Below are 27,449 nucleotides of genomic sequence, written 5' to 3'. Positions count from 1 at the left end.
GATCTGAATCATAACAGTCGAGATCAAAATCAGGTACACCACACTGCCACCCAAACAGCCACAATTATTAAGTATTTAATACCTACTGATTCCATTATGTGTAATGTGTTCAAGTATCATATTTAAAATCCCATTGAAGATTAGAGGGACAGAGGGGGCGTGATGTGACCCTATCACTCTCTCCTGGCAGGATTGGCGAGGACGTCGCCAGGGGGACGGACGGCGGGTATCCAGGGAAACACTTCCGCATGGGCTTCATGACAATGCCCGCCCCGCAGGACCGTCTGCCCCACCCGTGTGGGACGGGCTTCTCCGTGCGCTCGCAGTCCCTGCACTCTGTCGGGGGCGGGGACGAGGACAGTAGCCCGAACTCTCGCAAGCAGCCCCCCCCGAAACCCCGGAGGGACCCCAGCACCAAGCTCAGCATCTCGTCGGAGACGGTGAACACAAGTTCAGCCTCAGGCCGGGCGGGAAAAGAGCTGGACAAGTCCGACGGTGAGTGTGTGCGCCTGACCCCGCGGTCCTCTGAGCTCCGGGTCACGCTGACCTTCCCCGCTGTCACCTCACATCACTGCTCCACTCCTCTTACCCTGTGTGACCCCAAACTTTGTCTGTTAACCAATCAAATGCAGATCGCACAACAGCAAAACGTACAGAGAGAGCTGGAGTGTGCGCGATTATACTATTTCATTCTTCAAAGTGAATTGGAGGGCAACGTTTATGATATAGCTTTATTAATATAATGTAAAATAAATGTAGTACTTAGCTAGCAGAACCTTGCTTTGGTGGAACTGGGCTGCCAAAATCGGGCTCTGGTAGTAATCATGAAAGTGTCTTTTTTTTTGGTGGGTTTTGTTTGTTCTTCCATATAACTTGTCATCATGTATATTTCAATAACCAGACAAGAACACACTTTTTTTCCTTCTATATTATGACTGGATTTATAGAATGCACTCAGTGGGAAATGAATAGCTCTGATTAAACGTGCCTCTAATTTAAAAGCCCATACCCTGCTGTGTTCAGGGCAGGCAGAGTAGCAGGCCTGCTACTGTAGCTCGCTAACATCGCTTCTGCTGACGCGTTCTGGCGAGAGGCGCAGGCTATAGTCCATCAAATCATTTTTGGACCTTGTTAAAACTTGTTTGTTGGCCAACTAATGACTGAAGCTGTTTTTATTTTCAAGCTAAGGATCTGCTTTTCATTTTTTCACTGATGTTTTTGGCAAAACACATAAACATTACTCTTAGAAATTGCAGGTAGGACTACCCCTGCAGTGATCTGAAATGGTGACTCATGACCTGGTTAGATACAAAATACAGAACCACGGGGTCACTTCTATAGGGACAATAAAGCCAAGCCAAAGGGAATGAATATTGCAACAACAAAAAAAACCTATCAACTGGTTAGGGTTACTTTAATTAAAATTATATAGGGATGCTTATTCATTTCTGCTGCTAAATTAATTTAATGGTGTAAAACCTTTCAGTCCTCCTTTAATGGCCAAAAGCGAAACCATGAAAAGAGCCCCCTCAGTCAGCTAAACGTGTGTGCACTGCATGCTATAGGCTAACTGCAATATGACAGCAATACCTTCCCTGAAGCTCCTTTCCTGGGAGAGAGAGGGGGAGGGAGAGAGAGAGAGAGGGGGGAAGAGAGAGAGAAAGCGTGCGCGAGAGAGAAAGAGAGAGAGAGAGAGAGAGAGAGAGCTGTAATTTCACTGCAGTCTGACAGTAATATTCTGACTATAGCTCCTTTCCTGTTGATCGCCCCCCACCCAACACTGAGCTGAATAACAGCCAGGGGGAATCTGACACGCATGGCTGTGTTCTAAATCTTTCAACTCAAGCGTCATATAACGTAGGAGTCCCCTTTATCACACGAGCGTCATCTATATGCATGTGTTCTCATTTCCTCCTCTCTCTCCCTCTTTTTTCTCTCTCTGTTCTGTATCTCAGCTGTATGACGTGGTACCTTCCTGCGGCACTTACTCTTTCTTGACACTGCTGCCTCCTGCTCTCTGTTTTGCTGTTTTTTATGAGAGGAAATAATGTGTATTCATATTGAAATGGATGTGTCATATCCATGCTGATGTGGTTACATAAAAAAATATTCTTTAGGCTTCCTTTGCTGCCCCTTTCCCTGCCTCCCAGAGCACAATACTGTGCATCCACTCTTTTCTGCGGCCATGCACTGCTGCCTCTAGAGACCAGAAAGGGTACTGCAAGGCCTTTCATCTTGAGTGTGAATGCATGGAGCCTCAACTCTGACAAACAAGAACTGTGACCTGGACAAGGACAAGTGTGACTGACAACATACAGACATGCACACGCATGCACACACGCACAGGCTCTCTCACACACACATACAAACACGCACAGGTCAGTGTTCCCTGTGCTTGTACAGTGCATTGCAGGGAAAAGGACTATGGATCAGTTGAATCAGCAGTCATTTGTCTTCATGGAAAGCGTTGATGTAACCACCAACTTGCATTTATTGAAGCCTGATGCACTTTAGTGCAAGCATCGCCAGAGAAGCTGCTTGGCTGTGCCTTTACTGAGCAAAGAAGGCTAAAATTCTGGCTAAAATCACTGCCTTCTACCTGCCCTTTTACTGAGTAACCTAAGGGTAAAACATCTCTCTCCTTTCCTCCCTGACACCCCTCTTTTCCTCAGGACAGTGGATACTCCAAGACACCCCTGTCAGGACCTATTTATACATGTAATGGAACATGCAGTCCCCCACCTGCCTGCCCACGCACACACTTGCACACATAGACACGTGCAGTCACAGGCTCACATACACACCCTAGTATGTTCTCAATGAGCAAGTTACCTTTGTGTTGACTCATCTTTTAAATGAATTCATGTAAATTATATGCCAGGCTGAGATTCCGCACAGAACAGTAGCTTTCCATTTCTCTGCCAGCAGACACAAGCACCTTCTGTCAGTCTTTATGTGCAGAATGCTGTCTGGGTAAGCACAGACCCCAGCACATTCTGCCTGACTGTGCGTAGACCTCATCACCTGCTATCTGAAGGTATGCACAGACTCCAGTACCTTCTGTCTGTGCTCAGATGTGCTCCCATTCTGTCATTCAGTACTGGTGCTGAGGGGGAGGGGGAGGGTCTCTGCTTGACTCCCTGTGAGTAGGATGATGTCATCACACAAGTAAAGCAAGCTGGTCTTCCGTAGTGCCACAGCAGCATTATCTAGCGCAGGCCCACAGAAGTTACGCAAAACCACCCATGGGACCGCCTCCTTACAGCTTCTCCAATCAGGGACAAGAGACCAGGGACAGATCTGTGCGTTCTTCATTGAGAGGATACAGGGTTATATGGAGCTACTGACTGTGGGCTAATTATTCAGTGCAGAATTCATTCATGAAGCACAAGTGACCTAGATCCCCCTCCCCTCCGTGCTCCCCCCTCCCCCCTCCCACATGCTGCGTGCCTGCAGCCCCACAGCGCAGTCACACAGCACACACACACGCAGCGCACACACAGCACTCACACACACAGAGCACTCACACAGCTACTCGGCTGATAATCCCACTGCAAACGTGTACTAGCAGTGACGCACAACAGTGTGGCTACGCCCCAAAGGGAAACGCGCCCACTGTGCAGCTGGGTGCGTGTGCTCGAATACAAAGGCGAACTTGGTCAAAATGGAACCACAGCCGAACACCGTGCCGCACACACACGTGTGCGCACTCACTGTGCCTTCCAACCGTTTGCTCAGTTACACTCCATGCCTGTGGGGCACGCAGGTTCAGATTCTGCGGTTGTAGTGACCAGGGGGAAAACACGGAGTTGACAACGTTTTCTGCACCAAACACAGAAAAAAACAACGAATGAATGAAGCATTGCATTTATATAGCACTTTTCCGTATACTCAAAGTGCTTTACAGTGATGAGGGGGAACTCACCTCACCCACCACCAATGTGTAGCACCCACCTGGGTGATGCACGGCAGCCATTTTGTGCCAGAATGCTCATCTCACATTGGTTAAGGTGGCTGCGGTAAAGTAGCATTAACCTCAATAGATGGATGTTGATAATGAAGTCGCTTTAGTTTACTTAGTGTTGAAAATAAGAAAAGAACACAGAGAAGATGGTGTGTTCGGTCACTCGTTCATTAGACAAGGAGACAAGACCATAGACTGTAGGGACAAGATGCCGCCAGCACAGTCACCCATGTGATATTTTAGACCAATTGCAAGCAATCTCCGCATTTACGTTGGTGTGCAAACATTTCGGTTTGGCCAGGAGGGATGTGCACACTGCAGTGGCCAAAGTCAATGCAGAGTTTTATTTCCTGTGCAAGTGCATCATTTTATGTCATTTAATTACGAACCAGCTGAAGTTCGTTTCCACAGAAAATATACGCTCAGCTTAGTAATTCCTATAGACTGTGGCCAGTGCTTTCTCTCAGCTTTAGAAGATCAGTTGTAGCATCAGTCTGTCCTGTGTTTGTAATAAAATGAGAGAAAATATCATAAGATGATAAGACGTCTGTTATCAGACACATTTGCTTTATATGTGAAAATTGCTTGCCCTTAAAGGCTATCACTAAACATCTATGAATCAGCTTGGCAAGGCCAAGTGTCTTTAGCTCGATGTGTGCTTAGTACGTCCAGCTGTAACACTTCGTCCTGGAGGTCATTTCAAAAACTTCCTGACTTCTCTCAGAAAATATAGGCTGCACTGACATGAATGTCAAGTACCACTGCTTGGCTTTATTTAGCTGCAATGAAGCACTTGTTCTCATTCCTGGATGAGGATTCATTTCCTTCTGTCCAAGTATTAATAAAATAACAGTCTTAAATAAAATAAGGTTAAGACTGAATGAAACATATGCAAATACTGAAGACAAACTAGAACTAACCTGGTCCTCTTCATTCACAGACGACATCTGTTTTGACTGTAATCAGTTGACATGTTACAGTCAGCCTTGACGCTCATTTTCTGTGTTTCTGTGCTCACCATGTCTCCCCTTCAGTGTCAGGCAGGTCCCGGCCCTGCAGCGAGGACCTCAGGAGGGTCCCTCCCCCGAAGCCCAAACGGAACCCCAACACCCAGCTGAGCACCTCCTTCGACGAGTCCTACATCAGGAACCACGGCAGCAAGAGGACGCCCCAGCGGGAGAAGTCCTCGTCGCAGACGCAGAGCCCCACCCGCGACACGGACGAGGACGAGCCCGTCTACATCGAGATGGTGGGCAACATCCTGCGGGAGTTCCAGCGGGACGAGGAGGAGCCGGGCGAGGCCGTGTACGAGGAGATGAAGTACCCCGCCCTGGAGGACCTGGCCCAGGAGCCCAGGTGGGAGCCGGTGGGCTGCTCCTCCCAGTGCTCCACGCCCACCATCCCCGACCTGGAGGTCACGCGGGCCGCCACGCCCCGGGGCTCATTGTGCGACATCCCCGCCCCCTTCCCCAACCTGCTGTCTCACCGGCCCCCGCTGCTGGTGTTCCCCCCCGCCCCCGCCCAGTGCTCCCCCAACTCGGACGAGTCCCCGCTCACCCCCCTGGACGTGACTAAGCTGCCCGTGCTGGAGAACGTGTCCTACATCAAGTCCGGCGGCGAATCACAGCCCTCCGCTCACCGCAAAGCGGAGAAGGAGCCGCCGGCCACGCCCACCATCACGGCCTCGGGCCGGTCCTCCGCCCCGCCGCTCCCGTCCACCCTCTACAAGTCGTCGGCCTCGGCCCACGGGTACCCGCGGAGCCACTCGGCCTGCCCCTCGCCCGTCAGCATGGGCCGCTCGCTCACGCCGCTCAGCCTGAAGCGGCCGCCGCCCTACGACGCCGTGGCGACGGGCGGCATGCCGCGCAGCGCCTCCGCGGTGCCGCACTCGGCCAAGGGCGCGTCTCAGGAAGGGGGCCGGCTCTCCGGCTCCTCCAGCGCCCACGGCTCCATGCAGAACGTGTCGCGCTCGCGCACCCCCACCAGCCCGCTGGACGAGCTCACCAACCTGTTCAGCACCGGCCGCAACATGCTCAAGAAGTCCTCCAGCGGCAGGAAGTCCAAGGAGCCCGCCGAGAGTGAGTAGAGCGTCCCTCTGAGCTGAACGTCACAGGAAACATGAGGAGTACATTTTAATATCGTAATATACTACTGCACATCGTATCTAAGTATTCCACAATTACTTCCTCTTTCACTTATGTTGCTTTACAGTTACATATATATTGTACAACATATGATCTACAGCATTCTACCATGTTTGCATATAATTATGTATCCATCTTTTAACAGTACATTAATGATTGCCTAAGCAGAAAACTTTCTCCAGAGCTCACAAGTTACCTATACAGCACAGTTCAGTATGCACAGTTAGATACAGAACTAATTTAGGTGAGGTGTGAATCAACCATTAGCTCCAAATTGTTTTGACGTTTTAAACAACGATATTGTTCTGGATGTCATTATTGAAAGAGAACAGCAGAATTTTAACTAGTGAAAGTGAACTGGAGCATACACAGTGCTGTTTAAAGACTGATAAAGGCCATTAAATTGTATAGCAGCACCTAGCTCATTCACATGTTCTCTTGTACCACTAAATGTGAAATTCCCCATAATTCCCATGGAGGGACCAGTCAATGCAGGACAAACGGAGGGCTGCATCAGACCCATTCTGCACTGCTCTCCTCTCTTTAATCTGGGAGGTCTTTAAAGTCTCCTTCAGAGAAGCAGCGTCTTAATGAAAATTTAATCTTGCACACCAGCTCCTGTGAAGCCCGCCTTCCCATCCAGTGCAGAGTTGCCGTGACAACAGCAGAAGATTATCCAATCAAAGCACGGGATAGGTCAAGACTCATTGGAGTGCAAATGTTGAAAATACAGAAACCTTTAAATGACTAAATGTAACCTTTAAAGTGAAAGACAAATTATCCACTTTTTTTAAAGAGATACATTTCTCATTAATTAGACCACAGATTTAAAAGAGAAAACATTAATATTGTGGAGCTCCGGAGCTCACTGGATTTATCACACAATTCAGTGCATAGATCAGCACCACACTCAAAGGGATGCAAACAGAACAGAGCTACATTAAAACAGAGAGAGAGAGAGAGGGAGAGAGAGAGAGAGAGAGAGAGAGAGAGAGAGAGAGAGAGAGAAATGCTTGTTTACCCATCTGTCTGGCCATATGTCTGTCTGTCTGTCAGCCTGTCAGGGACCTGCGATCACAGCTGTGTTTTGGCAGAGCATATAGATGTACGTCTGATGAACTCTGCATGTAGCGACTGTCAGCTGCTAATCCATCAGAGCTTGTGTGCTGTCAGGAAGCCAAATTATAAAGTGAACAGTGCATTTCCCACGCCTCGTTCTGTCAATGGGTCCTTCTGCTATGCAGTCAAACACACACACACATACTGACAAAGAGAAAACAAAATACACACATACAGAAACACAGGAATTAAGCAAGGCACCAAAACTCAAAAGAACATAGACAAACCCATAAACACACATGGAGAGACATCAATATTATGCATGTGACTTCAGGTCCAATGTTCAGGCTAGAATAGCCCTGTCTTTGTTCCTTGATTTTATATCACATATTAATAAAAATGCCTTGAACCAGTTAGTTGAGAGAGCGTGAGGAGCAAAGCTACACAACTTTACCATTAAGAAGCTTCTATTTTGCCACTAAGGAGCTACTATTAACACATTATTAACATTGTCACTGTCAATATTAATGATTCTGTGTTCATCAGCTGGGTGCTTAGTCACACCTGCAGCACTCCGTGTCTCAGCTGTGCTGTCAGGTGGATTTTTCACACTGAAGACCTGTCATAGCTTCGCATTGCCCTGACTGTGCCAGATTCTGCACTTAGTGTGTACACACACACACACCACACACACACACACACACACAAGTACACGCACGCACACACACAGACACACACAGACAGACACACACACACACACGCACCCATTCGTAGTTTCACACACACACACACACACACACACACAGATGCCTATAGTCTGTGTCTCTCATCTCCATATGCACATACACATTCCTGCAGTGTCTGGCTGATTGTGTGGACCTTGGAAAGGTTATTAGCATTGATAGACTTGGCAGCAAAAATAATTGAAAAGCTTTCATCTGTTAACAGAGTAATTTCTTTAATGCTTTCGGAGCACTTGAAGGACATAATGAATGAGCTTGCTAATGGAGTATAAAAGTTAGTCATGGGGAGAGTTATATTGACAGGGCAGGGATATGGGCTTGGCCCCTTTCCGACACCATTACCGTTTCAGTGAATGCTGTATCCTCTTAAGACAAAGCAACTCATTTTTGTCCTCAGTAAGGGACATGTGTCTTTGGTCTGAGCCTCTGGTTTTAATCTCAAGAATCATATATTCTACTATGCTGAAACCTGTGCTACAAGGGACACTCAATACAAATAAAATGTAATTTTTGAAAATATTTTTACTGTAACATGTTTTTGTCATCAAAAATTATTACGTATTACGTCAAAAATGTACATACTTGAACTTTTTCTGTTGGGTCTCAGGTGGATAAAAGAGAACTGTCTTTCAGTCACAGATATTGTGTAATATTGACCAGATAAGCAGCTTTGGCATTCCTTGAGTCCTTCACACTTCCTTATCTAGGAGGTTCTGTTGACCTGGTTCTCTTCTCTCTGCTTTATAGTCCTTGCTGTGGACATAACCCCTGCACTGCTCTCACCACATTCAATCTCTCTCTTATCTCCCAGATTTGAAGGCCCAATTGAATTTGTAGGCCATCCTCATAGTGCTTTGCCCTCTGTAAAATAGAGGCAGTAACTGTTTCCTCTACAAGCAAATACGCACACATATGGGTTGAATATATTTTGTAGTACACTGTATATTTTGTAACATATTAAAAGTATACTTTTGATTTGAATGTTTAGATATTTGAAGGATACTGCTCCCTCCTTGTGACTCACACTGATATTGACTCCTCTCTATGACTCACACTGCTCTGTCACTTTTTCTTTGCAGGTGAGGTCAAGAGCAGGAGTCACAGCACGGACACGCTACCCCGTCACGAGGGCAGGGACAGGGGGGGTCACCATGGTGGCAAGGAGCCCCCGCAGGCGGGCGAATGGGACGGCCTGTCAGGACAATCAGCCACGCCCACACCCACATCCACACCAATCAGGCTGGGGCGCACCTCTGTCAGCCCCACCATGATGCTGGGGAGCAGTAGCGCAGGTGAGGGCAGCAGCAGACCAAGCCGGGTGTGCCCACTAACCAATATCAGATCAGACTGAAACACAAAGAGCAAACCAAACCCAGAAATTCAAACCAGACCTCTACAACTTATTTCCCCACGTTAATATAACTGTTTACGGCCTTCCTCTGTAAACGCTAGGCTAACAGGTATCATACAGCATGTGGGTTCACTTCAGAGAACACTCGCTCACCAATGGGCAAGTCAGTGGCCGTGTCCGCACACTTGCATGCTTATTAAGTATACTTGTCGAGTACACTGGATGAGAAAGTTGAAAGCTTCTCTAAATGTAGTGTACTTAAAATTCCAGGATGATACTTATTTTTGAGGTTTTTGGTGAATATATTTGGGTGCATACTTTCCTGGAAATAAACAACCATTTTGGTCCCATAAATATAATGTGAAGTTTCACTTTAAAAATGAGGCGGAGCTTAGCTGTTGTTTTTCACACACTAAACAGTACACAGTATGCTTATTAGACAGTACATATCAGTTAGTAGGCTGGTTCGGACACAGCCAGTGTGTGATTTACTCTCCCTACATTGTAATGATGTGTAAAGATTTTGAATTTTTTTCTTGCGAGACAGCCACCTAGTGGTAGCTTGTGAGCGGACTGGCGTTCTAATTTTCCACCACTGAATCTGCAGCTGCCAGCTGGCTGCTGAGCTGATGGACTAGGGCTGAGATAATAATGGCTTCCTTAGTTGTAATGACCCACATATTGCATTGAACTGTCTTTTTCTCACACTTTTTCTTAAGATTTAAGACTTGGTGATTTAACTGAACCAGAGAGAAAGTGTTGACAGAGTTTGTTACGTACTGAAATCAGTCCCGTGCCCTGGCTGATTTGAGGCCTGCTCGGTGTTGGCTCACTATCAGACCTGACAGCTGTCTCTCCTTACAGAGGCCAAGGCCGGGTCCAAGCTGAGTCGGTCAGCCCCCACGCCAGGCGTGCCCCCCCCTGCAGGAACCCCCCAGCGGCAGGCCCCAGAGCCGCCGCACAGCCAGGTACCGCCTCTCCCCGGAGAATGACCCGGCCTCACCTGTGTGTCCCCTTACCTGTGTGTCCACCGTCCGCGCCGCCTCTCTCTCTGTCCCGACCTCTGACCCCGGCATCTCCTCTGTCTGTCAGGTTTATGCAGGAAGCTCTTTGTTGTGTGTTCTGCGTTTGTCCCTCATTCTGTAACATTGACGGATGGATATATACAAACATCAAATGAAAGTGATGATCTCAGGAGCAGGGATCCGAAGAAGCCATTGTTCTCTCTGTCCCTGAAACGGCCCAAGGTGCCCCAGACACCCGCTAAACGCCGCCAGGTTCAGAAAACCCTAAAGCAGCTATGCAGTTTGTACACCTCTGATGTCATTAGATTTTTCTAGAACACAAAACCACCATCTATTTATTTATTGTATTGTTTGATGTGTGTATATATGCATTTCATAACTGTGCTGGACATTTGTTGAAGCATTGTCTGTGTCTGTGGAAAAACTCTGTTGTCAAAACTGTTTGTGTTTCCTGTGGTCGGAAAACGTACTCTCTCACCCTGTCACATGTGTGTGGGAACCCTTTAAACTGTGAAGTCTTTAATGTCACACCTGATACTCACAAGGGCGGGGCCATGCCCCCTCACACGTGCCATCTACACAGTGCCACTCCCAGCAGACTATACCCTTTTATTTATATAAACACTACTGCACCCCAAAACACACTACTGTTCACCCAAACACACTACTACACCCAAAACACACTACTGTCTACCCCAAACACACTACTGCACCCAAAACACGCTACTGTTCACCCAAACACACTACTACACCCAAAACACACTACTGCTCACCCAAACACACTACTACACCCAAAACACACTACTGTCCACCCCAAACACACTACTGCACCCAAAACACGCTACTGTTCACCCAAACACACTACTCCACCCAAAACATGCTACTGTTCACCCAAACACACTACTCCACCCAAAACATGCTACTGTTCACCCAAAAACTCTACTACACCCAAAACACACTACTGTTCACCCAAACACACTACTACACCCAAAACACGCTACTGTCCACCCAAACACACCTCTTTACCCCAAACCACTCTACTATACCCAAGACACACTACTATGCCCCCAAAAACTACTACTTTCACCCAAACACACTTCTACACACAAAACACTACTGTTCACCCAAAAACTCTACACACCCAACACTACTAGACCCCACAACCCTACTGCACCTCCCCACAAACACACTACTGCACCCCCACACCACCACACCCTGACACGATCCTACCTCTACTGCATACTCCCCCAAGGAACACTATTGCAACTCACAAACATAACCCTGACACTGTGCTTTCCTGTCCTGGGATGTTCCTTTATGTATGGGATGTCTTCATTAAGAAATATTTCAAGAAAGTGCCTTTGAACCTGTTGTTCTTGTGTGTGTGTTGTCCTATGTTGTCAAAGCAGAGTGAAATTTTGCAGGTTTGTGTGTTTTGAGTGTGTGAAGTCCTCAAGCACAGTGACACATGACACACTTTAATACAACATAGTGACTCACTGTACTGACCACACGACACACTTTAACTGACTCAACTCGTACACTCCCCTCCCGACCTAACTACATCCAAACGCGGTCGCACGCAGATTTTCTTTCTGCCTGATGAGAAACAGATCCGCTCTGCTGACTCACCCTCCTGGCAGCCCTTTTTCCCGCCACCTGGTGCGTGTGGCTCATCTCCGTCCTGCAGCGCAGCGCATGCGCGCGTCTCCACATCTGTTGAAGTCGCCTGGCAAAAAATACGCCCGAAATACGCTCCTGCTCTTTCACTTCCTATTACAACACATTAAAGTTTCATATTGCATAAGTTACTGTTATTTCATTATGGAGAAAACGTAATATCTCTGGTTATTATAAAATAGCCACTAGAGGGCAGCAACTGTCACTGCTGTAACTTATATTTTGTACTGAACCTTCAGACACATCAGTGTTTATACATTTAAGAGATAATGTATGTCACTGGCACCAGGTACCTATGATAGGCGGCATATCTATGGTACATCAGCATTTCTAAGGCAGTAACCCAGATATCTACTATTACACCTGTATCTCAGTGGGGCACGTGTACAACCAAATTATACAATGCACACAACCAGCACATATATACACTACACAACTAACACCATAAACTGCCAAAGATCTGGACCAAGAAAATGTGAATCAACCTCATTCCGTATGATTCCGTATGAATCTAAACCTGACATTTATACACAACCACAATCTGCAGACCCTGAGTTGCTGCTTTTCTCTTCAGTTCCAGATCTTCATTTTTAAATCTGGTATTCCAGTAAATTTGTAACCCACTGAAAGTAAAATCTGCAACACCTACAATGGCCTTAATGGCAGAAATGTCACTCCACATTTGAACAATACCCAGTAAGGAAGTACACTTAAAAGATATGTTTCACACAGCAGTTATGCCCCAGACAGATGGATGCATACATACCCACATGCGCTCACGATAAAGTGTGCAGGAATACCAACCCTGTGTGCCCCCAGCAGGTGGCGCTCTTGCCGTGGGCGTGTGGGGACAGCACCATGATGGAGACCATAGAGAAGAAGCGCAGTCTGTGCCGGGAGATCAGGGCGCGGCGGGGGCCGGAGCAGGGGGCGGAGCGGGGCCTGTGCAAGCAGGAGAGCATGCCCGTCCTTCCCAGCTGGAGGAAGAGCAACGGCCCCAAAAAGTATGGCCCGCCCCCTTACTCCACCCACACCACCGTCTTCTGGGACACCGCCATTTGATAGGCTCACGCCCCGGTGCCACGCCCACTCTCAGCACCAGGAATGCATCGAGCCAATCAGAGTAGGGAAGAGGGCACGTCGGGACGTGCGGGTGGTCCAGTGTAGCAAACGAAAATATCCTGGGTTTCAGACGATCATGTTTTACTGTAATTGTTTATATTTCATATTTTTGTATTTGAATTATTGTCTTAATATGAAATCTACTCAGTATTATTAGCTATTTTCTAATCAAAGAGGAATATGTTTAAAAAAATGAAAAAATGTAGATTTAGTGATGAGATGTTTTGTTTTTGGATCTTGTTTTGGTATTTATATTGCGAGGCACTCATATGCATCAATATCGCTTTGTTGAGAAAAATATTATGATGTGTGTTAAAGTCAATTCAGTGAGTATGTCACTGTTTTTATATTTTAAAAAAATCTTAAAGATTGATTTTCTTAAGGTCATAAAAAGTACTATTTTGAATGGAATATATTTTGGCATGTTGGATTGAGATGTTTACAGGAGCCCTTTGACTATATAAGACTTCCAGCTCCTTCCTGTCCATCCTCACCTTCTTGAGCCCGAACAGAGCCCTCACCTGTGTGCAGCTTCACGACGTCTGTCACGTGACGTGTTGCGGATACAGGTGATGTCATAGGCGATGTCAGGCTTCACTGGTGACCTGGCACAGGAAACAGAAGGGCAGGGACTTTCTGATGGCGCAGTGGTGCCAGGCATGGGACGGGCACATGAGTGTGTGGGTGTGCCCAGCGCTGAATTAGGCCATTTGAATCATGGTGCCTGTACAGGAGTGTAGAGTCAGATGCTAGAGACAAACCTGTTTCAGCCAGCTAAAACCTGTGAGCTGAAATAACAAGGCTGTTATTACCCTGGACACACCAGAGTAGTGGCAATAACTACATGCAGACCATGATCTTTACCTGTTCTGCACCATGACCATGGCTCTCACACAAAATGGTGAGAATTTGCGTGTCAAAGAGGAACTCAAATACCTTTCCATCACTCATCACACAGCAAACTACCATTGCTTCCTGAAGTATTTCATTTGGCCAATTTAAACAATTAGGGTGGAAAGCTAAACGTGTCAAAGGTTTTCTTTTAAATTTTCATTGTAGTTCTCTTTAAACTGAATATAAGTAATTGTTTAAATTAACATTTCTACGATGTGTCGTTTCCAATGTACATGACCCCACTCCATCAACAAGAGTTTGATACCACTGTGACTGATAATTGGCTGAATGCGACATGTAATAAGCAGTGATTGGCTGGTTGCCCGGTAAATGGTCATCAGTCTGTAAGGGTGCCGCAACCATAGCTCCAGATCTGCCCATTAATAAGGGCTAAATCTGCCACCTCCTGAAAACTACCCTACATCATACTGAGATAAACACCTCACTGTCCAGACAGTAGAAACATTACATTTTCAGAAATAATGGCTCAAAGCCTGTTTTCCATTTCACTTGATGTCATTTATGCACTTTAAATTACATCATTTCACTTAATAATAGGTAAAAGTTTAACTTAACACCTGGTCTTCTTTTGGTGCCAACCTACATGGTTTTCTTCTAAAGTGCCCAAGGCTAATGCTATGACCGATGCAATCCAGTAAAGTGGAATCAGCTGCTAATGGGAAATCTTCATGTGAAACCATCAGGAACTGGCTTAGAATCACCATCAGTCAGAAAGCAAACCCTCTCCGTTCACCACTGCTATGAGTGGGCAACCAGGCACCATGTAGACCCTTTACTGGACACTTGCGTGTCTCATAAGTGGTCATGTCTGCTCTGTAGGACCTGAAGCCCCTTGCACTACTGAACGTGTTCCTGTGATGTGCAGGACTACATGCAGAACACCAGGCCACTCAGGGAGACACAGCCTAACTGTCCACAGTGCCAAGCCCCAAGGGAGACATCAGTGGGGGCTTCTCCCAAAGAACTCCCCTAACCCCTCAACTCCAATTCTCCCTCTGTCGCCTCCAACTCCCACTCCCTTTCCTGTTCCTCCTATCTCCTTCCTGTCCTCCTCCACCCCCCCAAAACACAACACGTGCACTAAGCCACACATGCACAAACACAGGCATACGTAAATTCATACATACACAGACAGACAGATAAGACAGATAGACACACACACACACACACACACACAAACACACACTTGAACGGCGCCAGCGGACATCTTTGTTAAATGCGTTGCCTTGGAGACCAGGGTTCACTGTGACATGGTGGTCACTTTGGGGTTAAAGGTCACCCACACTGAGGGTGTCGGTCAGAATCACTGTTTCAGTTGCACAGTGAGCTGGTAAACAATGCGGGGTTGATGAAAATGAGTTTTTTCTTTTTAAAGAGCAAATAGCAATGCTATTGAGCTACCAAATATCTGCACTGCAGGTTAATGCAGAGGCCCAACCTGGAGGACAAACACGGCGTGCAATCAAAGCCCAGCCTCACCTGAGGCTCACACGGGGTCAGAGAACCCCGGCCTGCTGTGCGTGTCCTGAGCTGTTCAACACACAGATCGCTTATGAAATGATTGTTTAAAACTCTGGTCTCCGCATCTGTGGGTGCAGATTTGGAATACAGGATAGTGCTGTACAGTATATTTTGTGTTGAGGTGAACTGTGGAATCTAAGAAAAGCACAGTGATGTCACTGTATATGTCTTTCTTGCACTGAGAGTGTTTCAGTTTTATTTTTTTGAATATGTTGAAAAGGTATGCTTATTGTAACTGTTTTTTTTGAGAATTTACAGAAGATGAGAAATAAATATGTTTTTGCATTCCATTGAGAAGAAATGCAGACTTAACGACTGGCCTCTTGTGTTTTTGATAGCGAACAAGTTTACTAGCATGGCTGTGCATCTACAGACAGAGGAATAGTGACCACACCACCATCATTGCTAACAGAATTATAAGCAAGAGCTTTCCTTCAATGCTGTCAGAATGTTTCTCAATAATATTCTCACATTCTCCCAGCACTGTGTTACAGTCTTGTGATCTACTGAATGCATCCCAATTAAACAAATAGGGGGTGATTATCAATGAGAAATTACTTTTATACAATCTCCTTTTGGGCTGCAGCTAAATTGGGGTGAAATGTCCGTTAGAGCAAAAGAAAAACAGACCTGCTGATTCCCATCTGCCCTGCACGTGTCCGTTTCTGCACTGTAGCACATATTCCATGGATTAGAAAAACAGGAGGAAATTCCTCGGTTATGCTGTGTCTAAAGTCATCAAAGGACAAAAATGTTAATGCTACATGCACCACCAGATGGCCATGTTAGCCAATCGAGGCACACTGCCGATCCGCTCTCATGCTGTAACTGACCGGCCTGCGTAACTGATGAGGGACTCTCGGGGACACACCCTCAGAACAATTATGCATCAAACAAGGTTGCTGCAAAATACAAAAGTGCAAATTGTTGATTTTGGCAATTATAACATGCTTAAATATTAGCATCCCTACCAAAACTGCTGCTAGAGAAAGCTGTATTGTGTATGTGGTGAAATTACCAACCAGCCAACACAGAAAACAGTAACTGACTCAGTCCAGAATAAGGCACTGTACACTGAAATATCTTAACCTTTGTATTTTGCAGTGCCACAGTTTGACAACTTGCACATCAGATCAGAGGTCAGATTAGTGAGAAATCAATATAGACACTAAATATGCTGAATTGCATCCTGTAAGGGACAGAGGAGAGGGGGCGCAATTAATATTTTTAGTAAAATATGTATTTGCTTACCAATAATTATCAACAATGTGACGTCAAAAATATCATTTTCATTTTTACTTTGAATGTAAGATGAAGGTGGAAAAGAGAAAACATTAGGGACAAAGAAATAACAAGAAACAGGGGCAGAAAGCAAGGAGAAGGAGAGAGGGAGAGGACAAGGGGAAAGAGAACAAAAGAGAGCATCAGAAAACAAAATGAGGGAAATGGAGAGGATGAAAGAGTAAGGCAAAGAGGGGGTGGCAGAGGGGCAATAAGTGGAAAATTCCTACAGGAGACGATGTATTTCTCTTTCCTCCATGCGCGCGCACACACACACACACACACACATACACACAGATCTACAACAAATGTCGAAAGCCTGTTTTTCATTTCCTCATGTAGCTACGTGTGAGATGTGTTTATGTGCGAGTGCACATGCATGTGTGTGTGTGTGTGTGTGTGCGTGTGTGTATATATATATCACAGATATTCCCACAAAGACAGAGAAAACTCGGGCCCTTCAGGGTGGTGAGAATGTTACCAGGGTGACCGCCAAGCATGCGCTGTCCCTGCTGGCTTGCCTGAACCCCTCCACCAGCCCCAACATTCCACTCCTGTTTCCAGGGTAACCTCATAACAACAGCAAAGCTTTGGGCTGCCGTCCCTTTAACCATTTACTGACCCAGCAAAAACACTTCCTCTCGGTCTCACACTACGCACATACATGACAATTCACAAAAAGTGCTAATCTCCATCTCAGCTAAATAATAGCCCAGTGAATGCACGGAAACGTTCATGGTTTATATTTTGACACATATACTATAGCCACAGCCAAGCAATTACTGTTTATGTTAAAATGCATGCGGCATCGCACTTAAATTCAATTATGCATCACAACAAAGAGTTGATGTCATACAATTTTCACCGATATACCAGCATTTAATAAGGCCATGACAACTCATAAGTGATTTTGTACAAATTAATTATGTCTAATTATGTGTCTTTTATACTCAAAGCGAAAAGTGCTCCCAAATGGCACATCCAACTACAGTATTTAGTGTAGCTATGCACCCTGTGTCCATCTGGCCATCATCAAATATCGTCATGTGGCCCATTCAGATTCAACCACTTTCAATTGCGCTAAGATCCACGAGAAAAATGATGCGATGATGAGATCTGGGGACTTCTAAACCTGGAAGCATTCATGTTTGCAGATGTAGCAATCACTACTGGTAACTGAAAGCAATGGAGTTGAAGAACACAGACTTGTAATTCTGGGGGGAGAAAAAACAGTACAAAAAACCTACTCTTTAAAGGTTTAAAGAGAGCACAGAGGCTTTTTCAAAACTGGGGAAAAAGAAAAAAAAGAAAAAACAACAACCAAAAACATGAGCAGTTTGGCCGTCACATGACCCAGTTTGAGAAGGATGGTGGAAACAGAAATACAAGGGAATTTCAGATGCCTGAAATACCTGGTGCAGCTGCCATAACTGACGCAGCCATTGACATCAACCACTGAGCAACAGTGTAACGGATCACAACGCTGTGAACTTCTCATTTATGTCCCCACCATGTCGCACTTCAATTTACTGAAGAGTCATTTTAAAGTTATAAAGAATGATAAGACAGCATTGGTAAACTGTTCCAGTACTATGCTAGGTTTGGCTACAACATGAGTGTGCACCATTTACAGTGTACATATACGAAAGACACAAGAGTATTTAGCTGCATTACAACTCCCACTGTGTGATTTACACCATCAGACCAGAATGATGGCCAAATGACCATAGAATAAATAACCTTAAAACAGGGGATGAGATTAAACTCCTCATTCAGTCTGAACCCTAAAGGCAGAACACGGGAGCTGGACTTAACTGAGGCTGTGTTACTTCTGGCATTGTGTTTGCGCACGTATGCGTTACTGTGTCTGTCTGTCTCCATGGGAGTGGTACACAGTAAATCATCAATGGCATAATATGCCCTTCTTTGTCTGTCGGCCGCTCTCTCTCTTCACAAGGGCGGTGCTCAGTTCATTAGGACAGCACTGTAAGGAGGCCTGGGCTCCGAGAACACAGGGCAGCAGCTGATACATTTCTGTGAGTGACGCAGGGGAGGCGGGGCCTCACACAGAGGGGCGTGTCTTACCGTTGATCGCTCACAGTTTCCCTGCAGCGGTTGTCAGAGACCTGAGGATATATTTGCCTGGGAATTCCAAAACAAGTAAAGGAGGGATACAGGGGCTCTGTCAGGGGCTCTTACAGCACAGGAGATCCAGTTTCAGTTGGCAACAGGTCCCACCCCTCACCCGGGCGTCCATAATGCTGTCTCTTAACCCACAGGTTTAAAGGTGAGGACGAAATTAGCCATAATTTACATAAGAGGCACGGGTGGAATCTGTGTCGAACACAGAGAGTGATCTGACTCAGCTCACGCACATGAACACACAGATTCACACGTGAAAACTCGCACGCAGGCACGTACACACTCGTTCAGTCACTCACTCACTTAAACATCTTTCATAATTAAATGCATGGGGGGTGGGGGTCTCGGGGGGTGGAGAGGGGCAGTGGGGTAAGAGGTAAGGGGTGGGGCTGGTATTGGCTGTGATGGTGGAAGGTTGTGGGAGTATTTATTTCACCCCCTAGGGCTCATCAAGGGTAAACAGTGTGTCAAGGCATTGCTGTCCCTTGAGTCACTTTAGAAAACCTCTAAGGGAAGTAAATGAATAGGTCCATTAAAATGTAAAAGCATAGATGCAGTAATTCCAGCAATGTTTATCAACTATGAAACATGAGATGGCACACACACACACACACACACACACACACATACACTGCAAACACACACACACACACGCACACACACAATGCAGTTATATTAAGTTACTGTGATCTTATCTAATGTAGCTGGTGTGTGTCATTAGGAGGTTCCTTTGTTGTTTAGAAATAGACCTGAAAGAGAGCAGTGCATCGTGGGGCTGTCCTTCAGGTGGTCTTTCTCCTGCGGGAGCAGGAAGGGCAGGGTCTTTAATGCCTGTCCACTGAGGAAATGTTACATGTCACTGGTGAAACCAGCTTGTTTGGATTACTGGGATTACTGGGATGTGTAACATCTCTCTTCCTCTAGCCATGTCACTGCGATCAGACTGGGTGAGTAAAAGCCTGTGCTTTTACAGCTCAATTTGCATTTTTAAAGATAGGCTAACACAACTCTTCAAGAGCAGTCCTCTAATGCAGCTCAGTGGTCTCACTTGCAAGTACTACGTTCACACACATTAACTACCTAACACAGTCACACATGGACTGACTGACTGACTGACTGACTGACTGACTGACTGACTGACTCACTCACTCACTCACAAACGATTCTGCACCTGCAGTGCAGCCATAAGCCTGAACACAGCAGTGTGAATTCTGACTTGCACTACTGCAACACTAGACTGCGGTTTCAAAGGAAGAAGTTGTGTTAAGATGCCTAAATCTCCAGGCACATGCGCGCGCGCACACACACACACACACACACAGAACACTAAATTTAGCTTCAAGTATCACGTTTCAGAAACCTTTAAAGGGCAATTATATTACTGTAAGTGAAATATTATACAACTGAAACTGGATCATAGTCATGTGGGGAAAAAATCTTTTTTTTTTGGATAAACACATTTGTGTTACACACAAGTGAGAAGGGAAATACTGTGATTTGCAGTGAAGGTTTTGAGGTTATTCTGTCAAGTGTGCTGTGTTTCAGGGAGTCTTGGTTTCAATGTTAGGATTTCTTTGTGTGTGCGTGTGTGTGCGTGTGTGTGTGTATGTGTGTGTGTGTGTGTGTGGGGGGGGGGGGGGGGGGTCTATCACATAGGGTGAGCATATGGTCTTTCAATCAGCCATCATCAACACAAGTGAGAGGAACAGGACCACAGGCCTCCATCTTTATAACACACAGATTAGGGTCGTTAAATCCAGTTCACTACTTGGCAGCTATGCCTTCCACACCTGTGATGTACGTCCATCACCCACACACCTGTCACAGAATCCTCCCCCCTCCCCTCCCCCAGAGAAGCAGTGCTGAAGTGAGAAGCCATTTTATATGTATAGCTGCATTAGAAAATGAGAACTGCACCTCAGGCCAAACACACTTCTATTTTCATCTGCCATCATTTCTAGCCTAATTAATTCCAGTTTGTCACAATACTTTGAGTACAGTACAGCAAACACTTATCCATAATCCATTTTATTCTGGGTCCAAAAGCAAAATGGTGATTCGCAGCTTACATTATTGTAGTATCTAAAGAGTTAAAACTAACGTTTCATTACAGATTTTGCATTCTGAGGAAAAATAAGATTTTTACATAAAATGGTTCTCAAATTCAGTCCAGGGAGACCCTGGTATACGCTGGTTTTAGTTACAACCACAATTGCAATCCCAGAATTTTAACAAGATGTTTTCTTAATTGCGTTTTTCATGTTTTGAGGGATTGTTTATTATCTCAAGCCACATTATGTCAGAATTTGTCATGCATGCCATGAAGAATGAAAGTCCCATACTTACATGCTATATAGCAATGATTAGTTATAGAGAGGTACAAAAAATCTGTAACTGATCAAATTCAAGACTAAGGGGAATCAACTGGTTCCTAATTGGTGAAAGTGTGGACATGTAGCCACTATAACTAAATATTAGGTAGATAATGAAGAATTGAAAGACAATGTAAATAATGCGCCAAACCCGCATAGTTTTAACAAGTTTAAGGATAAAAACAGAAAGAACATAAACATACATGTTCAAAAACCTTCACTGAACAAGGGATTGGATGTAAAGAAAACCAGAACAGACACGAATCCACTAGGACCGAACTTGAGAACCACTGATCTAAAATACCAGCTGGTTGTTTGATAGCATGCTAACTTTCTAAAGATTAAGGGTCAAAGTGTTCACTTGGGGTCTAGATAGGGTTACCTAAAACATGACACGGGGACAACCTAGGACACCAGTGTCTCGGGGTATGTTTTAGGACCCCATTTTGTGTGTAATCTGTTAAAACTCATTGAACTTTAAATAATCTGAATGGCACATCTAATTCATGTAGCCCATTTTTAGCTAATGCACAAAACTTAAAGATCAGTGAACCTAAATCCTGCTAGACATCAGTCTGACAGCCCCCAGAAGGAGCGATCCCTAAAGACCATTATTACCATTCTTTGCAGCGCAAGGCGTGCCAGAGTACACCAAACCAACAGTTTATCCTCAATCCTGAAGTCAGAGAACAAACAAGCGCTCTGTAATGTAGTTTTGAAATTCTCTTACTCTCATCTTTACAGCCCAAAGTAAATAAAGAAGCTTATGTCAGGCCTCATCCGAGCTTCACACTGCGTAAACAGCAGATGTAAGGGTGAGAGTGATGAAGGCAAAGTGGTGCTAAGCGGGAAAATTTTCACATTTTCCTCATAAATTCAACTCAGTACAACAGCTGGTACAGGCCATTTAAATGGTACGATTTGAAATACGAGCCTAACCAAGTGCTAGTATTTGTGCTATCTGGCCTGCATATTTGCCCACAGACTTTAACAATAGCTCACTTTTGTTTCCCTTCATTTGTGGACTAAGAATTCTGGGAATGGCGCTCGTGCATTTTCTATTCACAGCGTTTGAATCTACCTGACTCCGATGGTTCTAATGTGGGACCATCCCACCCTCTCACTGCCTCCGGCTGACAAAGGCCGTATAACACGCAGAGAACTGAGTGAGACGACTTTAGACCCCCGTCTGTTAGGGATGACATGCGAAACTGTGGATCTGGTTGCCTGTAGTACACACACTCTTTAGTAGACTTAATACACAATCAGACAACGCCAAATAATTTAAAATACATATTTGACTCAGTTCTAAGTTACAGCACAGAGCGTGTAACAAGACTGAGGGGGAAAAAGGATGGCGTAATCGCATTATTTTAAAGTCTTACTGACGCAGTGCCTTTTTCACAAGGCTGAGAGATCTTACTGTTTCGCTGATCTCTAAACTCTGTCATGTCACCACTGAGCAGAACTTGATCCAGACTTCAAGGCACAACACTATAAAGCAGCTCAGGTTTTCTCTGACGTCACTTGTTGTTGACGATCACCGACACAGCGGAGCGTCTACATTTCTGCTGAATCACAGTGATTTACAAATACTGTGATTCAAAGCTCACAGGATACAAATAGGCTTGTAAAAGATTAACTTCCTGTTGCTGGAGAGTACGTCATAAAGATAATTATGAGCTTTAAAAATTTCACTAGTTTAACATTCTGAATGTCTGAATGGACGCACATTCAGATCAGGCTGCAGGACTGGGCCTAAAACCTGCTATTCTCTGGCACCCTAATACATTTTGAATGATTCTCATAAGCTGAGCGTGGCTTTGGGTTTCAGAATTCCAAGTCAATATTCTGCCCACAATTACATGAAAAAGATCCCACTGCTAGTCTGACTCACTGTGGCCCTTGGTCTGTTATTTTTCAGTGTTCTGTGCAAGTAGGGGTAAAAGGGGAGGCTTCAGTAGTTATGAGATGAGTGACTTATCACAGTGGAAGTCTCTGCCTCCATCCCTCACTCTCAAGCTCAAGTTCAAAAGTGTTTTATTGGCATGACAGGTTTACACTTGCATTGCCAAAGCATTTGAGAACAAAACTAAAAGCATTTTAAAGGGGACGAAAGAAAAACAAAAAAAACAATGAAATATATCTCTCTGTAACACATGCACGCACACACAGAATAGGGTGAGGTCAGGCTGTGACCTTGTGACCAGTTTTGGTGCCAGGACCAGTCTGCTCTGATGGTACAGAAAGAATACCAGAAACTTCTGGGTCTAATTATGTCGGGGGAACATGCCTTTAATGGGGTCACGTCATTCCAGTGTACAAATACAGCCTTAAAAAACCCACCACAGAGCCACACAGTCTGTAAAGGCTACATATCCTCATTCCTCCCCCGACACAACCGTAATATACACGCTATATCCCCAACGCTGACACTGTATCCCACAACACACTACACCCCTAACCATCAAACCACAACTCGCAAAACTCACATTCAACAAACCCCGGCAATAACAATGCTCTCCCAACACACAATATGTCCCCATTGCTCACACTATAAGGCCTTATGCTCCCACTCTTCCACAGACCTCTAACCTTATGTGACCTAGCACAAGACTCCTTAATTAAAAACAATTGCATGCTGTTCAGTATTTCCCCATTAATGAGCATTTATAAAAATAAAACCACTTTTGCTGAGGTCAAATGACATTAAATAAAGCAATAAGCTTGGTGGAATTTACAGCTGGATTTCTGTGCACAAAAGATGTTTTCTTTAGAGTTTTAAGGCCAAAACAATAAACAAGACAGCTCTCAGATCAGATGGTTAATGAGCTGATGTGTACAGATGAGGTATGTGTATGTGTGTGACTGTGTGTTTGTGTGTTTGTGTGGTCATAGGGTGTGTCAAAGCAGCCTATCCAGAAGGATTTCAACTTTTTTTAGTGATCCTTTCAGAAACTCTATCAAACAGGGTCAAACATATGATTCATGACAAGTGGCCTTTTCAAGTTTCCAATTAATTCCACACTGAAGTAATGCGGTCCAATGAGATGCTACAATAGCAGGAATGCCTGAAGTATGTGTTTGCGCCAGATGCATCACGTTGAATTCGCCTTTTGCTGAGCTCCATCTCACGCCGGGTCCTGCGGATTCTCCCTTAACCACATCGTGAGAATCTGCCCCTTCTTCTCCCGAGGGGCTAACCAGCCACGTGCCGTTGGGCCACTGCAGTACAGGATACTGCTGCCCAGGCGGTCTTCAAACCTGCTCCAACCTGCCTGAATTTGCAAAAGCTACTCTTTTGCCTGCGCTGGCTTCTAGTGACTGCCCTCATGCAAGCAAAATTCCCTTCAGGGCAATAAAGGTTTTCATTCAATTCAAATCAGTCACATTGGCATCGCAAGCTGCGTATGGTACTGCTGCTTCCTGTTTTTAGATAGTGAGACTGATTACACAACACACTGCAACCAGGCCTCTCCATTCAGCCTCCCATCACCAGCTGGCTGTCCCATCGCATTCAAAGAACATTCAGCATTCAGAACGAACACTTATTACATTCTCTATGAACACGAGTAACAAGCATCCTTGGCATTCCGAAACGCTCATTTAGCAGAGGCCTTTAGCCAAAGCAACTAAGAAAGCGCATTTCCCATGGTACGCACACACTGCTAGAGCTAGAGATAGTCAAAGTTAAAATCATTCTGCTCCCCAGAGCCCCGGCACTTGTGACCTCATCCCCTGATGGCAGAATAACCTTCCCCAAACAGCCAGGAAGGCAGATTCACTGGCTCTTTTCCATAAACGTCTAAAAACACTTTTTTTTTTTTAGACTACACCACTATTTTTCTGTTTAAGAGAACAACACTAGCACTACTCCTCCTCCATCTCGCAGGTCCCAACGCGTGCGCCATGACAGTGGCACTGAAATGATTTTAACTTTGACTAGCTCTACCTCCAGCAGTGTGTGCTCACCATGGGAAATGCACTTTCTAAGTTGCTTTGGCTAAAGGCCTCTGCTAAATGACTAGATTGCACATTGTAAATTGTATGCTCCAAGTGTCTCAGAATGCCAAGGATGCTTGTTATTCGTGTTTATAGAGAATGTAATAAGTGTTCATTCTGAATGCTTTCATTTGGCATGGATGAGGACGCCAAATATAGGGCGACCTACAAGTCTGTAATGGCAGGATACATGAAACAAAAGCAGTAAGAGAACGATTATAGAGCAAACATAGATAAATGTGGTTCAGAAAAAAGACTTGCAGTGCAGATATAACCTTTTGTTGAAGAGCTTGTTTTGTTTTTGCTTCTCTTGCGGGACCGAGCGAGGTTTTGTCAGGAGCAGAGGCACGGGGTCATCGGTCAGTGATGGCACTCGCTCACCCGGCTCCCCTGCCTAAATGACATGGCTGAAACCCTGCCTTTTCTCCCACAGGGTAACGGTCCCCACACTGCCTCGGTGAACGGTCCCCACAACGTGGGTACTCTTCCGACACCCACGACACACACGCTCACGCAGCCATACACCAAACACTGTAGACATGCAGCAAGCACATTGTCCCTCAGCGCCAATGCTGTAAACGGTTACAATTAGCGAGCAGGACCCTGTTGCCCTGTGCCTTGCGCCAGATTAAGAGGGTGCTTTTAATCCCGTGTTTACAGTTGGGCGTCCTGCGCTAATCCGAGTCACACTCCCCCCGAAGTGAAGCGGCTCCAATGTTTCCGTTAGCAGTCACACGACCGCTGCTATTTCTGGCCTGATTGTTGCCACAGCGGTGCGTCATTCAGCATCACCCGTAAGGCCCTCCGTTGCATATCTAAATATGGACATTGAAGGTGGGGGTTAGCTAACCAACTGTCAGGTCAGAGGGGCCAGGAGACAACGCTGTCGTGGCTACAAACACCACCGTCGGTCTCAGAACAGCTAAAAACAGAAACAAAACTGCCTGCTTCCCTGAGAATGTTAAACCCGATGATGAAGACTGTAATCACTGATAGATAAATAAAAACTCAAGATACTGCTCAATACAAACACAGGCCATCACTCTTAATCCTTAGAAACACATTCACGCAGCTAGCGACAGAAACCTTTCCGATACGCATTCTGCTGGAGTAAATGGAAGTGTCTGAGGCAATGGACCAGTCTGGCTCAGTTCTTGTAGGACATAAGACAAGTTTCTCACCCTCCACTCAACCTCAGAACACAGAACAGGCATTGAAACCGACTCCACCGTGGCAGTAATTAGCTTAATTAACTGGTGTGGGATAGCTCGAGTGGAACACAAACCCCTGGCAGGCGAGCAGGGCCTCTGGTATCAATGACAGAGATGAATGTTTCCACTCCAGCAGCAAGCAGCCACGAGGTGACGTCATGTCGCTGAGCTCGGGGTCAGATAAGAGCACATCTGCTCAACATTATCCTTTATGAGTGGAGGGGGGCTCATTCCTCTCTCTCTCGCCCTCAATCCACCCCCTCTCATGGACTCACCTCTCGTTTTTCTTTGTCCTTGCAAGGAGTGGAGCCACGCCCATCACTTGCACCTGTACATGACAACAGTAAAGAGCAGTTAAATGACAAACGGCAATCTTTTGACCCGTGTACTTTCCAAAATGGCTTCAAAATGCCAGTATGCTACTTCTGGCTTTTGTTCCTGAAAAAAAATTAACTTTAAAAATGTACCTCGCCACTCCCTTTCAGTTGGAATCCTTTTGTAGAAGTTCTTGCAAAGATGGGGAAGTAAGGGGGGTCCTAAATCCACTGGGGAAGTGAGGGGGGTCCGGAGGAGCTGTAACGTGATTGGAGGAACAATAAACCCATTTCCCCATGCAGTCTAGAGCCTTGTGCAGGCAACTGCATATTATTAGCCTTAAAATTAGCCTGTGTAGTTCTATATTTGAATCATCACATATATCGATCTGTCACAATTCCAATTTTTTGAAACAAGTTGTATTCAAAAGAATGGATTATGAAAATCATTTTTAGACACATTAACCAAAGAAGCAGTCTGTATTTTTTTCATTCTTCAGCATTGCACTGGTCATGAAAGTCAAGGGCATTTGAATCTGCCATACACACACTTCAGATTGGCATATGAGGCAGTCAGCAGCCAATGTGTTTCCTGCACAAAAA

The 27,449-nt window shown here is 45.4% G+C and overlaps 1 protein-coding gene across 2 annotated transcripts in view; it reads left to right on the top strand.

Moving 5' to 3' along the window:
- The window catches only part of nyap2a (neuronal tyrosine-phosphorylated phosphoinositide-3-kinase adaptor 2a), a 28,473-nt gene extending 12,637 nt beyond the window's left edge, over window positions 1–15,836 (top strand). Inside the window, exons 3-7 of one of the 2 annotated variants that reach the window (XM_064302538.1) lie at window positions 191–495; window positions 4,999–6,042; window positions 8,990–9,202; window positions 10,126–10,229; window positions 12,789–15,836. In XM_064302538.1, coding sequence (XP_064158608.1) covers window positions 191–495; window positions 4,999–6,042; window positions 8,990–9,202; window positions 10,126–10,229; window positions 12,789–13,028 — 1,906 coding nt within the window. In that variant the 3' untranslated portion in view covers window positions 13,029–15,836. Of the gene's footprint in view, window positions 1–190; window positions 496–4,998; window positions 6,043–8,989; window positions 9,203–10,125; window positions 10,230–12,785 lie in introns of both variants that reach the window. The other variant, XM_064302537.1, reaches the window with a different exon arrangement.
- The last annotated feature ends 11,613 nt before the right edge of the window (window positions 15,837–27,449 follow it).

Source organism: Anguilla rostrata, chromosome 12, assembly GCF_018555375.3.
Source record: "Anguilla rostrata isolate EN2019 chromosome 12, ASM1855537v3, whole genome shotgun sequence".
NCBI classification, from domain to species: Eukaryota; Metazoa; Chordata; class Actinopteri; order Anguilliformes; family Anguillidae; genus Anguilla; species Anguilla rostrata.
Note: the sequence above shows the minus strand (reverse complement) of the source record. Positions and strands in the feature narration are given on the sequence as shown.